Here is a 15908-nt window from a genome sequence, read left to right as displayed (position 1 = left end):
AGCCTCTTTTGCCTTTTATCCCCATCACCTACACTTTTATATCTGATTAATTATTCAAAGAATGATTCAAATTTTTGATGCTCCTATGATTTTTCTCTGGATTGGGCTTAGCAATGTCCTGGACATGAATCTTGAATCCATGGACACACCAGAGTGATCATAGAGTAGAATAATTTCAGCAAGGAAGGTGTCCATTCAGCCCAATGAATTCATGCTGGCTTTATGCAGATTAATCCAATCAGCCCCATTCTATCGCTCTATACACGTAGCCCTGTACGTTTATTTTCCTCAAGTGCTCATCCAGTTTCCTTCTGAAACCATTGATTGTCTCTGCACCCACCATCCTTGTAGGCAGCAAGTTCCAGGTGATTACCACTCACTGGGTACAAACATTCTTCCTCATCCTGCATCACTTGCCCAAAACCTTAAATATGTCCCCCCACCGCACCCCTAGTCTTTGTATCGTTGACCGATGGGAATAGTTTTTCCTTGTCCATCTTATCTAAACTTGTCATGTACATCTCTATCTCTATCAATCTCTGCTCAGTTTCTTTGCTCCAATGAGAATAAAATACAGCTTCTTCAAACTAACCTTGTTGCTAAAATCTATCCTCCCTGGAACCAATCTGGTAAATCTCCTCTCCACCATCTTAAGAACCTTCACATCCTTCCTAAAGTGTGGTGACCAGAACTGAATGCAATAAGTACCCTAGTTGTAGCCTAAGCTGAGCTGAAAATAGTTCCCTGTTTTTGTACTCAATCCCTCTACTTATGAAGCCCAAGATTCTGTGTGCTTTGCTAACTACTCTCTCAAAATGTCCTGCTGTCCGCAAAGATCCATGCACAGGAATGCCAGGTCTCCCTGGCTCTGAATACTCAATAGAGCCATTAAATTTATATTGTCTCTCTCTATCCCTTGTACCAAAGTGAGCACTTCAGGATTCTCTGTAGTAAATCTCATAAGGATCTTCATTATTGATGCAATAGGAATCCAATTATTAATCAAATGGGCTTTCGACAAAAAGAATTAACACCTACCTTTTTACAGGTTATTTGCAGCAGCAATTGGGTCTCAGAGAGCAGTTGTATGGGTCGTGCCCACAAAAAAAAATGAAGATTTGAAGGTGCATCTCAGCTGTCAGTCCGAGCACCATGACAGTCATTGTTGCCTCAGAGCTCCTGACCCCAAAATCTCATCTCACGATCCCACTGGGGGCTTGCGATCTACAAGTTAAGAAGAACTGATGCAAGGGTCTTTATGTGTGGAGGGTAAATTTTCATTATGAAGTCCTCTCAGCAGCCATTTGGAAACTGCAATCTTACAGTCCAGTTTTAAAATATGCTCAAGAGGAGGAACAAAAAATTCTCAAAAATGTCTGTCTTTTGGATATGACATCAAAGCAAGACCCAATCTGCCTGCTTGGGTGGATGTAAAAGAACCTAGGCTCAATTTTGAAGAAGAGGAGGGCAATTCTCCTCGGTGTCATGGCCAATATTTATCTCCTAATTAAAATCACAAAAACATTATCCAACCATTATCACATTGCTGTTTGTGGAATCTTACTGTGTACAAATTGGCTGCTGTGTTTTTGACACTACAACAGTAGCTACACTTCAAGAGTACTTCATTGGCTGTAAGACACTTTGAGATGTCTGATGGTCATGAAAAGGCTATGCAAATGCAAGTCCTCTCTTAAAGCATTTTAATCATGTTTGCAATAAACCCCCACAAATGTTAGTCTAGAGGAGGCTTTTCCATCAGCTTTTTAAACTGAAACATTTAGCGGAGACTCAGACAGCCCGAACAGAACTGTGCATACACAAGGATATAAACATGCTTTTCCATGTGGACCAGATCTGTATGCATAGTGCAAATTAAATGAACTGTTTTCATCAGCATTAGCCATTACTTTTGGCTATTTGAAATTAGGAACCTGTCTGGATCTCCATCTTCTTTCCCCCAATGAAAGTATCTCCAAATCTGAATTTGCTTCTCCTGACAGATGCATGGAATCTCCTTTACTTGAGTGCTCTTTGCCTTGCTATTATTTGTAATGCAAAATCTATTAGAGAAATATCAGAAAAATGTGAGCTGTGTGAATGCTTAAAGCAGAATACAAAAGGGGGAGGGAGAGTTGACAAGTTGGCAAAGTGGAACAGATCACAGTGGCCTTGTAGTGTGCTGGAACTCAGAGGCAGGACACCACCCTGTCAGTTCTATATCAATGAAATACAGAGAAGCCCGGCACGAGTATATAAGACAAGGCTGAGGTGTTTGCAACCATATTCAGCAAGAAGGGCCGAGTCGATGATCAATCTTGGCCTCCTTCTGAGGTCTCCACCATCACAGATACCAGTCTTCAGCCACTTCTATTCACTCCGCTTGACATCAAGAAACAGCTGTTTGAACTGGAGACAACACAGGCCCTTTAGTATAAGAGTCTGGCACATATAGGGTTAACATGGGACTGAGTACAGTACCGCCCACACATTGATCTAAGAGAACACATTACTCACAACTAGGAGTCAGTCTAGTGTTGGACAGAGCTGTGTGCACAACAAGCATGGAGACTGTTCCCAGCTTGAACCCTTTATGTATAGTTCTAGTTGTTAATACACACATACAGGTAACCTACTTAAGGCTACAAAGACTTCATTAAGACCTACTGAATGTTATCCATAATATTCCAGCTGTTGTAATGAAAACTTGTGCTCCAGAACCAGTGTCAGGGAGAAAAATCATGGGCCCTGGTGTTTCTCTTATTTCCAGGCACTTTATTCACCAATCATCACGCCCACCCGCCCCACTCACTTAACGCTCCCCCTCAATCATAAATGATTTTTTTACATCTCTCAAGGTTGACCAATCAATTCACCAGACACACAGAAAAGTCCTGGTAAAATGATGACGCCTATTGTCAGCATCTAGTTACAGATATTGTCCGGTATAGATACAGCATGGGTCATTAATATTAAGAGCAGCAAAATTATGATACAATGTTAGTTTGTGTACGCCCTATAGGTGATTCCACTGCGACTATTAAACAAACCAGAGAATACAAATTTTACATTAACAGCACTGTGCAATATTGTGAAATTGACATGAAAATATCCCATTACTTAATTATGACACTGTGCAGACAATAACATTGATTTTGGTGACTGCCTCAGCCCTCATTAACATGTTCTGTACAATGCACCATTTGGACTGGTGACAGTAAATTCATACTTGTATTTGAGGGTGAGATCCAATACTTGCAACCTAGATGAACTGGACAAGATCTTTCCCATTCTGTTGAAGAATTAGAAGACTTTCTCCTGCTGGGTGCATATTATTTAATATAATTATTTCAGAGAAGGGATGTAATTGGATTCAATTTTATCAGTAATTTCACAGGATAAGAAAGATCAAATGACTCCTGAGTAACAAAGTGGAATGATTGAACAAGATAGGTCTTCACTGTCAGTGAGAAGCATTTGAGCCCTCAGTTGTCTCTGTGCAACACAACTTTTCAGAGGCCAGAGGACAAAGTCTGAACGGTTCATAATTGTATCAGTGTTTTCTTGATCAGCAAGTTTGAAGACTCTGCTGAGTGCTCTTTCTCACTACAATATATTTTCAATGTTAACTATGTAACACAACTTCATCACAGTATTTTGTCCCTCTAAAAACTCATAAGAGCACCAAAATAACGTGTGGGATAATAGGTAAGTAGACAATAGGACAAGATTCAAGTCAATGGAACAGACTGCTGAGAATCGTGCAGGGTCAAACAGGTTACTGATTCACTATGAGCCCTTTATGCATTCCTGTCCTGGTAATTTCACCCCACCAAGCCTGCTCACAGGAAACAATAAATGGAACCACAGCCTCTGTACACAAGATAATTAAGGATGATAAAGGCCATTTTTCCAGTTTGTCTCATCATCCAGAATGCCATATGAACATATGTATTAGGAGCAGGAGTAAGCCATTTGGCCCCTCGAGTCTGCTCTGCCATTTGATAACATTGCCAACATTATACCAGTGATGACAACTCTAAAGTATTTAATTGGCTGTAAAGTGATTTAAGACATTATGAAAGGAAGAAATGCAGATTTCGTCTTTCTTTCATTACACCTACATGCAGTGGGCAGTGACTGTACCAATGGTGAAACTGGAGGCCCAATGCTAATTCTCTAAGGACAAGTAATCACAGGCCAATCGACCTATGTTAGGAAAGTGGCTACAAGGAAATCACTACATTTACAAAGTTATTCAATGCTGCAGCTAATACAACTTCACCATTCTGACTTCTCCAGTGCCAATGCACAATATACCATAAATGGCATCTGCCCATTTTACGCTGATGACATCGTCCGCAGGATTTGTCACCAGGCATCTACCAGCAGCTCAGGAAAAACATAGATTGTATTGTTGACCTGAATTTTTCAGAGAAGCATGATACATGGTACAAAAAATTTGGTGCGGCCTTAACTCATGAGCTGAATTGTTTCCCCTTTTGCCTCATACAAATTATGTTGTACATTGTGAATTTACAGCTTAAAATGTAAAATTAATTAATAAGAAATTCCAACAAAAGTGTGACTGCAATATCCTGAGAGAAATCAGTTCTAGAAGCACCGGGGAGCATTCTCTCCCCGTCGGGGGCGCTGAGTGGGAGCAGGCATGGGCGGGCGGGCGGGCGCGCAGCCAATCACCACCTGTGATCAGCTGCGCGCCGCAATTTTACGTGGGTGGGCCAATTAAGACCGGCCCCGCATCATGTGCACCCGGTAGCGCTGAGCGAGGGGAGGAGGGAGAGTCGGGGCCTGTGTCTTTCACGCATGTGCATGATAGAGCGCAGAAACTCTCACTGAGGCGCAGAGCTGCCTCAGGGAGACTGGTTTTATTGTAATGAATGGAAGTAAAGCAAAACGATTATTCAGTCATGTCCCCTCATGTGACGGTGTCACAGTCAATGAATCTTAATAAAAATTTTTTATTCAATTTATAAAGCCTTCATATATTTTTCTGTTCCCACCTATTTCTAAATTTATTTCATTCTATCATTTTATCTCCACCTTTTAGCCCATTTCGATCCCTTCCCCCTACCCCTATCCCCACGAGGGCCATCTGCCACTTGTTTCTCCTGCTTTCTACCCTTAATGTCACTATCAGCACATTCCTTAGATGATATCACCACCGTCAACACCCCTTTGTCCTTTTGTCAATGACACCTAAAGGTAATCTCTTTGCCTCCCCCTAACAGTGGTCCTCTATCCAGCCCTACCTGTCCCACACCCCTCAAACAGTTTATATTTCACCACATTTCTATTTCTCTTTAGTTCTGATGAAGAGTCATTCGGACTCGAAACGTTAACTGTGTTCCTCTCCGCAGATGTTGTCAGACCTGCTGAGTTTTTCCAGCTATATTTGTTCTTGTTTTAATACAGTAATTCATTCATAATCTTTTACATGTTAAAAAAAGTCATTTCACTTAGAAGGCAATAAAAGTGTCAACCACCCTGACCTTTTGAAGTATCAACAACAAAAACCACAAATTACAGAATCACAGTGCGGAAGAGGCCCTACAGCCCATTGAGTCTGCACCGACACGAGAAACACTTGACCTATCTACCTAATCCCATTTGCCAGTACTTGGCCCATTGCCTTGAATGTTATGATGTGCCAAGTGCTCATCCAGGTACTTTTTAAAAGATGTGAGGCAACCTGCCTCCACCACCCTCTCAGGCAGTGCATTCCAGACTGTCACCTCCCTCTGTGTAAAAAGGTTTCTCCTTACATCCCCCCTAAACCTCCTGCCCCTCACCTTGAACTTATGTCCCCTCGTGACTGACCCTTCAACTAAGGGAACAGCTGCTCCCTATCCACTCTGTCCATGCCCCTCATAATCTTGTACACCTCGATCAGGTTGCCCCTCAGTCTTCTCTGCTCCAACGAAAACAACCTAAGTCTATCCAACCTCTCTTCATAACTTAAATATTTCATCCCAGGCAACATCCTGGTGAATCTCCTTTGCACTCCCTCCAGTGCAATCACTTCCTTCCTATAATGTGGTGACCAGAACTGCACACAATACTCCAGTTGTGGCCTCACTAAGGTTATATACAACTCCAAAATGATCTCCCTACTTTTGTAATCTATGCCTTGATTGATAAAGGCAAGTGTCCCATATGACTTTTTCATCACCCCACTAACATGCCCCTCCGCTTTCAGAGATCTATGGACACACACACCATGGTCCCTTTGTTCCTCAGAACTCCCTAGTGTCATGCTGATAATTGAATGCTTCCTTGTCAAATTACTCCTTCCAAAGTGTGTCACCTCACATTTTTCAGGGTTAAATTCCATCTGCCACTTATCTGCCCATTTGACCATCCCATCTATATCTTCCTGTAGCCCAAGACACTCATCCTCACTGTTAACCATCCAGCCAATCTTTGTGTCATCTGCAAATGTATTAATCCTACCCCCCACATAGTCACCTATGTCGTTTATATAAATGACAAATAATAGGGGACCCAGCACAGATCACTGCGGTATGCCACTGGACACAATACACTGGCTTCCAGTCACTAATGCATCCTTCTGTCATCACCCTCTGTCTCCTACAACTAAGCCAATTTTGATTCCACCTTATCAAATTACCCTGTATCCCATGTGCATTTCTTTGTAAGTCTCCCATGTGGGACCTTGTCAAAGGCTTTGCTGAAATCTATATAAACTACATCAACTGCACCACCCTCATCTACACACCTGGTCACCTCCTCAAAAAATTCAATCAAATTTGTTAGGCATGACCTCCCTCTGACAAAGCCATGCTGACTATCCCTGATCAAACCTTGCCTCTCCAAGTGGAGATAATTCTGAAGGAAAGAATCTTTCTCCAATAGTTTCCCTACCACTGACATGAGACTCACTGGCCTGTAGTTCCCTGGCTTATCTCTACAACCCTTCTTAAATAGCAGAACCACATTAATTGTTCCCCAGTACTCTGGCGCACTTCCCTCATGGCCAGGAAGGAATCCCCTGCGATGTCCTCCCTTGTCTCCCTCAGCAGTCTGGGAATAAATCACCTGGACCTGGAGATTTGTCCACTTTTAAGCCTGCCAACACCTCCAATACCTTGTCACTCCCTATATCAATTTGCTTAAGAACCTCACAGTCTCTGTCCCCGAGTTTGATACCTTCATCCTCATTCTCTTCGATGAAGACGGATGTGAGGTATTCATTCAACACCCTACTGATGTGCTCTGGCTCCACCCGTAGATTGCCCCCTTGATCCCTTATGGGCCCTACTCTTTCCCTGGTAATCCTCTTCCCAATGATATACTTATAGAATATTTTGGGATTCTCCCTACTTTTACCAGCCAGAGCTTTCTCATATCCCCTCTTTGATCTCCTAATTGCTTTCTTAAGCTCCACCCTGCACTTTCTGTACTCCACTAATGCCTCCGCTGATTTGCTTCCCTTGTACCTGCTAAAAGACTTTCTTTTCCTTCTCATCGTGTCCACATTTCTCTGATCATCCATGTTTCTCTGGGCTTGTTACTCCTTCTTATCACCCTAGAGGGAACATGTTGTGCCTGTACCCTCCCCATTTCCTTTTTGAATGCCCCCCACTGCTCCTCTGCAGATGTCCCCGCAAATAGCTGTTCCCAGTCTACCTTGGCCAGATCCTGCCTTATTTTACTAAAATCCACGCACCCCGAATCCAAAACATTTTTTTGCAACTTATCTATTTCTTTGTACACAACAAGCTTAAATTGTACTATGTTGTGGTCGCCATCACTAACAATTCACCCCCACAACCACCTCAGCCAGCTGTCTAGCATCGTTCCCCAGAATGAGGTCCAGCACTGCACCGTTCCTTGCTGGACCCTCTACATATTGACCTAAAAAGTTCTCCTGTACACTGCATCCAAGCCCTTAACGTGATGTCAATTCCAATTAATATTGGGAAAGTTGAAATTACCTAATATAATTACCCTATTGTTATTGTTTTTACACACCTCCACAAATTGTGTGCATACTTGCTCCTCAATTTCCTGCAGACTATCTGGGGGTCAATAATCCTTGAAGCCACTTAACCTTGTGAAAATAAACATTGGGAAATTGACCACAGAGATCAGAGAACCTGAGCTGCCAAACAAGCAATGTTTTCTCTGGGACACAGCTGTTTCAACAAAAGTATTGGATATCAATCAAGCATGAGAGTTCATTGGGTCATGCTCTGTAGAGTGGGTCATTGGGCATGGAAGTGTCATAGCTTGGCATTGGGCACATGAGGGGCCATAGCAGATGGGTGGAAGGTCATAGCTTGGCATGAGGGCATGAGGGGCGATGGAAGTGGGTGGGAGGCAGAGCTTGACATGGGGGGAGGGCATGACGAGGACCTTCTGAACCTTTTGAAAGGTCGTTTCATGCAGGATAGGATTCACGACTCCTCTGAAGGGCCGTGAGCCACAACTCTTTACATCTGGCCTGACTCCATGAAAATTGGGGAGGAGCAGGGCATGCCTGTCTCCGTATGGACCAGCCAGGTTAGGAGGCCCGGTCCAGGCTTTTGACAGGGGTTCGCCTGCACCCTTAAAAGGTCACTCCCAACAATCAGACAGCCTGGGAATAGGGTTTGGAATCCTGGAATCGGGACAAGCACACCATTTTTAAATAGTATCCAAGTAATATTAAAAATCCAGGCCAAAGTGCTTGAGAAAGGGAGATATGGAAGTTATTTCTAAACTGATTGTGAACACTTAAGTATCTCATGTAAAAGTACCATTTAAAACCACCAAGCATGGGTCTACTTGCTTCTGAAATTGGAATTGATAAAATAAATTGATATAACTTGCTATTCCAAATATCCAAAGGGAAATTTAGCTTATTTTTAAGGGGATAATCAAATTTTAATGCTTTATTTTAAAATAAAGTTAATGGGAAAACAGTCTAGATGCTTTCTGGGTATCAAAAAAGAGAAGATTTGTTTTGGAAAGAAATAATTTGAACACTAACAAAACCTCATAGATTAACAACACTGCTATTTGAATTTGGGATCATTTAGAAATGCAAAAAAAAAAAGAAATTCAGGCACAATTTAGCAGGTTACTTTTCAGAAAATAAAATGTCATCTAAAATAAAGAACAAAAGAAACAAACTCTGTTAATAACTGGGACCAACATGGGGATGGTTGATTTCTGTTTTAAAGATATAATGAGACTATTGTATTGGACAGTAAAGTTTCTCCAGGATTCATGAATGAGATAGGATGTTGTCTATTGTACATATAAAATTATGTGAGGAAGGGATTGGGGTTTAGGAGATCATCAAATAAGAATTGGAATAACTCAAGTTGCATGTAGTTCAATGGAATATATCAATCTGGTAATGACAGATTGCAGTGAAATGAAAGTGTAGATGAGATCAGTAAGTTCATAGTTTTCTCTTGGAAATGTCTGTGTCCTTGCCTATGGTCCTTTTAGAGCAAAATTTGATAGTCTGGCCACTAAGCGAGATATCAAGACAGTGCATGGAGAGATGAACAAAGATCTTTAGACAGGCACCCCCAACCCCTTGATCTCTTGAGAAGATTATCTGAAAGCCAAGATGGAAATCTGTGACATGATATTAGGATACTGGTGAGAGTGTGCAGTTGTGGTTTCTTATATGTGAAGTAACCAAAATGCAGGAGTGCATGGTGAAGCTGCATTGAAGAATGGGTTCCAGACATGCTCAGCTCCTTGACAAATAGCATGATCAAGAATGGTTATGTCATCTGTAGAGTAACAAAACATTTTTAAGTGACACATACCCCACAGAGAAACTGACTTTAAGACAACCAAGATGGCCATGTTCAGAGGGAGTAAAAGTGAAAAGAATTTTGTGCTGGGACAATTGAAGGTTAGCGAGAAATGCTTAATAAGAATTATCCACAAAATTGGATACAGGCCAAGGGATAGCTGGAGTATCTTTTCAGTCTATGCATAATCTGTTGCTTTAATTGCATGCATTTATATGATAATAGTCAAGAAATTAACGCCACTTCCACAAAAGGATAAGAATATCATTGAGTAAGGTGATCTACAGATGGGGAAATGCCAATCCAACTCGATAGTAATCAGGTCATTATAGTGGCTTTACTATGCTATCTATGGCATGTAATCAAGAAATTAGGGAAATTAGTTTGTAGTTTCAGAATATCTAGGTTGGCTAAAAATCAGTTGTGAGGCGTCAATAAGGATAGTTCCTTCTCAAACAGGGGAATTGAAAGAAATGGTACGTTTCACAATATTATGGAATTCTTATGGAATTAGTAGGCATAGCATGAAGCCACCTGGCAGAGAAGTTATTTCTCTTCTCTTTCTGGAAAAACACAGACAATACATAAAAAATTGAGGTCTCCTGGCTACGGTTTCTGTGTTGACATTTCTAAGTCAATAGGACAGTATTTTGTACTCTCCTATCTATACAAATGTCTAGTGAAGGCTAACAAATGCCCCCTAGCATGAAGGTAAACTAAATGGTGACCTTGGATTTTGAATTGATGGACAGGGGGTGGTGACACCTTGGATAGGGTACCTGTCCTGCAGTCATTTGAACAAGCGATTGATTATTAACTGGGACAGCCATATAAATATGATGTTTACAAGAGCAGTTAAAAGTCTTTATGTCCTGTAACAAGTGACTCACCTCCTGACTCCCCAAAGTATATTCACATCTAAAAGGCACAAGACAGGGATCTGATGGAATACTCTCCACTTGCCAGGATGAGTGAAACTCCAACAACACTCAAGAAGCGTGACACCACTTGATTGACATCCAGCCCACCATCTTAAATATTTACTCCGTCTACCTCCAGTGCACAGTGGCAGCCATGTGTGCTATCCCACCCACCACCTTAAACATTCAATCCCTCCAGCTCCAGTGCACAGTGGCAGCCATGTGTACTATCTACAAACCTCCAGTGCACAGTGGCAGCCATGTGTACTATCTACAAACCTCCAGTGCACAGTGGCAGCAATCTGTACAAGGTGTACTGCAGTAATTTGCTATGACTTCCTCCACAGCATTTTCCAAACCAGTGACCTCTACCACTAGAAGTTTCAGGGTTTCAGACGAATGGACCCTTGTAGAAGCCTGCACATGACTTTAACGTGGGGACCTTGGGCGCCAGCATTGTCCACACGCTCTTGACAGGTTGGCGATCAGAATTTGGTGACGTGTGGAGCCACGCTAACCTGGACCACCTTGCCGCCACATCCTATTTCCAATTTATATAGTCCCAAGCATAGAGGAGGGAAACTAATGGTTTACCTCTAGCCAACCTATTGATTTTTTGTGTAGTTGGCACTTTATCGCTGTTTGGGAGCTGTCTGTTGTGTAAGGGACTGTTACACAGCTGGTCGCTCGGGCCCCGGGGAGGGACTAAGTTTTTACTTCTTGCTCTTTCTGTTAAATGTAAAAAAGGCTTCACCACCCGCCACCTTCCACATGACAAGGTTTCAACAAGGGAAAGTATAGTTGGGCCAAGAAAGACAACTTCAAAGCTCACAAAGGTCGAAGTTATTTTAAGATATTTTGGAGTTCATTCAGCAAGTTGCTGAGATCTAACAAACTGCAACAACTCCTGTCGCCAGTTTACTGCCCAGGATGTCGATTGTAAGTGTTTTCCCTTTGGATACCGTCACCCTGGTTTTGTTTGGGGTTCTGACCATTATCCTCCTCGTGTATTTTAACACCGGGTCTAAATCTCATGGAATCGTCAACTTTCCGCCGGGTCCCGCTCCTCTCCCAGTGATTGGCAACCTGCACATGTTGGATTTGAAGAAGCTGCACAAATCTTTGATGGAGGTAAGAGGGAACCAGATTCTTACAGTAAACGGGAAACCTGTTTGTTACCTCTTTTTAGCGCCTCGAGAAGTTCACTTCTGCCCCAAAGGCGCTACATGAATGCAAATTGTTGACACACTGAAAACCAACCAGAGAGCAGCTGGTTTCTCCCCAGAGGCAATGCTGGTAAATTGTCATCATGTTGGGCAGGGAAAGAAACTGGTTGTAGTGTTGTTCCCTGTATTCCTACACCTCTCCACCACTTTGGCTGTTTGCCAAGTGGACATATGTGTATAAGACTGAAGGAACAGTGGCATTTCCAGTGCAATTGAGGTAGCGGCTTAGTTGAGGTGTCAGTGTATTTACTGCTAACCATGATCAACGAGATATCAATTGAAATATAATATGAAGACCACCCCAACCACCCCCTTTAAAGAGGCACTAATAATAAGCCATAACAAAGTTGAAAGGAAGCTTTCATTAAAATGTCTTGGGAGCGGGTGACGATACACTTCTGCCCTGACGGTGTCCACGAGTTCCAGAAGCCTCAAAGAGGGTATTATGTACACCATCACCAGGGGCATAATGGTGCAGCACAGCCCCACGACATGGAGCACCATCTTCTCTATCAGCCTCATTGGATGTAGGCATGCTGTTTCATACTACCTTGTAGAGCAAGAGAGGGAGAGAGGGAGGGCAAAGCATCACTGAGCGTGTTGCATTGTGTTTGGGTGATGTGTCTGCCATAGTTGAATAGCTGAAGGTACGTGGCGGCTGCAAGAGGTGGGTTTGAGCTGGCATCTTTGTGAAATGTGGGAGGGTGAGGTGGAATTTATGTGAATGTTAGTCATAAGTCCTGAGAGCTAATGAGAAAGGACACTGTACCGCATTGAGCAGTGTGAGAGGTGTGGTGAATAGGAGATGTTATATGAAGATACATTCACTAACCTTAGCCACACAGAGGAGGCCATTAAATTCTTCCAGCACTGAAGCCAGGTTCTCAGGGTCTGACTCCAGGCATTGACCTCCCTTGCTACCTACACCTATACCCTTTGGAGGATTTGCATCCTCCCCCTACCCCTCCATGGCAACATGGCCTCTCTCCTCTATTCAGTAGATGACTAATGCTTCCAGTAAAATATTAGTAAAGATGGCAGGTATTGCTGAGCCCTAGTGTTTCATTTCCATTCTACAGAATTGCAGCAATAGCAATTGTCCACTGTGATTCAGTGCAGCGTCCTGCTAAGAAGGAGAGACAGCCTTTAAGAGCTTGAGGCTCACTGCAACATGTGCTAGTCTCATACGGTCTTCAGATTTTATTCTTCAGAAAGATTTACAAGCCTTTGAGTGAAGAAATTTCTCCTTTTCTCGGTCCTGAATGGCTGACCACTTATTCTGAGTGTGCAGCCCTGTGTTCTTGATTTTGCAGCCAGGGGAAACATTTTCTCTTCAGCTACCCTGTCGAACCCCTAAGATTTTGAATATCATTAACTTGGATCACCTCTCATTCTTTGAAACTCCAGGGCATATCTCATTAGTTTAATTAATCTCATAAAACAAACCCCTCTTCCAGGAATCACATTCCACACCCAGAAATGGGAGCAGGTGAATTTTTAGCCCTAAAAGTGCTATTGGAAGGAAATGCAGAGATAGTTTGACTTTTTAATTCTTTTCTTAAACATACTACCAGACCTACCTGTGACAGAAAACCAATCAATTTGTGATGCGTCCTTCTGTCCTGGGACTAGTTAATAATCTCAGGAGTTTACAGACAACAACTATCACTTGGCCACACAGAGGACTGTATTAGTGACTTTAAAGGATAAGCAGGTGAGAAGCACAGCACAAAAATAGACCAGATCCCATGGGAAACATCACAAGTGATGGAGTAGTCATCATCAAATATTTTGACTGAAATAAATATTGAATTGTTCTGACGTATTTTGGATATCTGATAGTTTAATTGTATTGTTGTATATTATTGAGAGAAGCAACACACAACGTGCTGTGTAAAAATTTGACTTCATTGGTCATGCAAATCTGTTCCTTTTGTTCTAGCTATCTGAGAAGTACGGCACAGTTTTCAGCATCAAGCTAGGACCCAGAAATGTGGTGGTGCTGACCGGCTATGAGGCAGTGAAGGATGCACTTGTCAACCATGCAGAGGAATTTGGTGAAAGAGCACGCATCCCAATATTTGAATTATTTTCAAAGGGAAATGGTAATTCTCACCTTTAACTTTCTTATTGTAAAAGCTACAAGTTAAATTCTAGTTGCATTCTGTCCTGGCTCAGATGATTAATAATTTTCAGAGTTAAGCTAAAGTTGATTTTTCTAAAGGCTAACATTTTAAAGAACTTTGAAAGATAAAAATGACCCTCTGAATAAGATTGATATTGGCACTATTTCAAAGAAGAGCAAGGGAGTTATTGCTAGTGTTCTGGTCAATATTTATCCTTCAGTCAACATCACTAAAGTACAGATTATATGGCCTTTGTCATATTATTTGTGGAAGCTTGCTGTGCGAAGATGGGCTACCACCCTTTCCATGTTACAGTGGTGGCTGGACCTCGAAAGCACCCTATTGACTGTAAAGCATTTGGGACATCCAGAGGCTGTAAAAGACCCTATAAAAATGTAAACCTTCCTCAGTCCACTGCTTTCTGTTTCCCTCACCAGCCATTCCATGGATTCTTGGAGGAAGGTTGTCAATTAATGCTGAGTATTACAAGAGCTACAGTGATTACTTCTTTCTAATGGATTTAATTGTAGGTGTTATTTTTGGTCATGGGGAGTCATGGAAGCAAATGCGAAGGTTCACCTTAACCAGTTACGAGATTTTGGAATGGGCAAAAAAACCATTGAAGACAAAATAATTGAGGAAACCGATTTTCTGATAAAAATGATTGATTCTTATAAAGGTGAGTTTGTGTGAAGTAAGTGAACAGAATTATCAGTGTTTCTTTTCTCTGCGTGCTTGTAATTATTTATAAATGCAGATAAGCATTAAAGAATCACAGAAATCTATATCACAAAGAGAGGACATTTGGTCTATTGTGACCCTGCTAGCTTTCTGCTAGAACATTCCAAAGTAATACCACTTATTGCTGGGAGCCCATAGCACTGTCCCTTCCTCTGGTGTGAATCAAGGATTTCTCCAGCTACTGACATGACCAACTGGTTTTTTACTTTCTCGTTTATTCGACTCTCAATTCCTGTCCTCCATTCTTGCCAGAGACTTTGCTACCTTCTCTCTACCTTCCTTTAACAGCCTAGGAAACAAGCTCAGTGTCTTACCAGACGAGCGATACAATTGTGATTTGCTATAAAGGATCAGCGCTAAATTGTATGTGATTTTTCCTTTTTTTGCAGGCCAACCCTTTAATCTAACCATTAAACTGAACGCTGCTGTGGCCAACATAATTTGCTCTCTGGTTTTGGGGGATAGATTTGATTATGAGGATAAAACATTTATCAGTTTAGTAAAGAGAGTGAACGAAAACATTCAACTCGCTGGTTCGACTATGGTCCAGGTAAATCTAATTTTGCATTAGTGACAGAAATACATTCCAGTAAAGAACTTTTGGAACTAACAGTAGTTGGAATGAAGTGACGGGGAGTCTGTGGTGCAAAATATTAGTGAGGTTTCTTTTTTTTTATGTGGCTGGTTAATTAAGGGAAGAACATTAGTCACAATTTTGAGTTACATCCTATTTAATCATCTAATTTAATATGGAGGGTAAAGAAACTCAGCATTTTCCAGACAAAAACTCTCTTAAGCTACTTGCTGCAGAAATGCACCTTAATAACTTAACAGGAGGTTATTCTGTCAGCTGTGTTTTGAGAACTTTTGGATATAGAACCAGGACAGGAAAGTAGTTTTTGTGATAGCGATCAGCCAGGTTATAATTTAATGGGAGATCTGGCAGAAGGGATTGAATGGCCTACTGTTCCTGTGTTGCTATTTTAAAAAATGGAATGTTGCAAATCTGAACTCAAAAGCAACAGGTTGGAAATGATCTACTGAAGACACATGTCAACATTTTGTTCTAGAGCTGTTTGATAGGATGATCACTAA

At 41.7% G+C, this 15908-nt stretch overlaps 1 protein-coding gene across 1 annotated transcript in view; it reads left to right on the top strand.

Annotated features, from left to right (window-relative positions):
• Window positions 1–11493: 11493 nt before the first annotated feature.
• The window catches only part of LOC121288346, a 44811-nt gene continuing 40396 nt past the window's right edge, over window positions 11494–15908 (top strand). Inside the window, 5 exon segments of the mRNA XM_041206900.1 lie at window positions 11494–11851; window positions 13889–14051; window positions 14603–14656; window positions 14659–14751; window positions 15203–15363. Of these exon segments, the coding sequence (XP_041062834.1) occupies window positions 11651–11851; window positions 13889–14051; window positions 14603–14656; window positions 14659–14751; window positions 15203–15363 (672 nt within the window). The 5' untranslated portion in view covers window positions 11494–11650.

The sequence above is a fragment of the Carcharodon carcharias genome, chromosome 15 (assembly GCF_017639515.1).
Source record: "Carcharodon carcharias isolate sCarCar2 chromosome 15, sCarCar2.pri, whole genome shotgun sequence".
In the NCBI taxonomy this organism is placed as follows: Eukaryota; Metazoa; Chordata; class Chondrichthyes; order Lamniformes; family Lamnidae; genus Carcharodon; species Carcharodon carcharias.
This window is presented reverse-complemented; position numbering and strand designations above follow the sequence as displayed.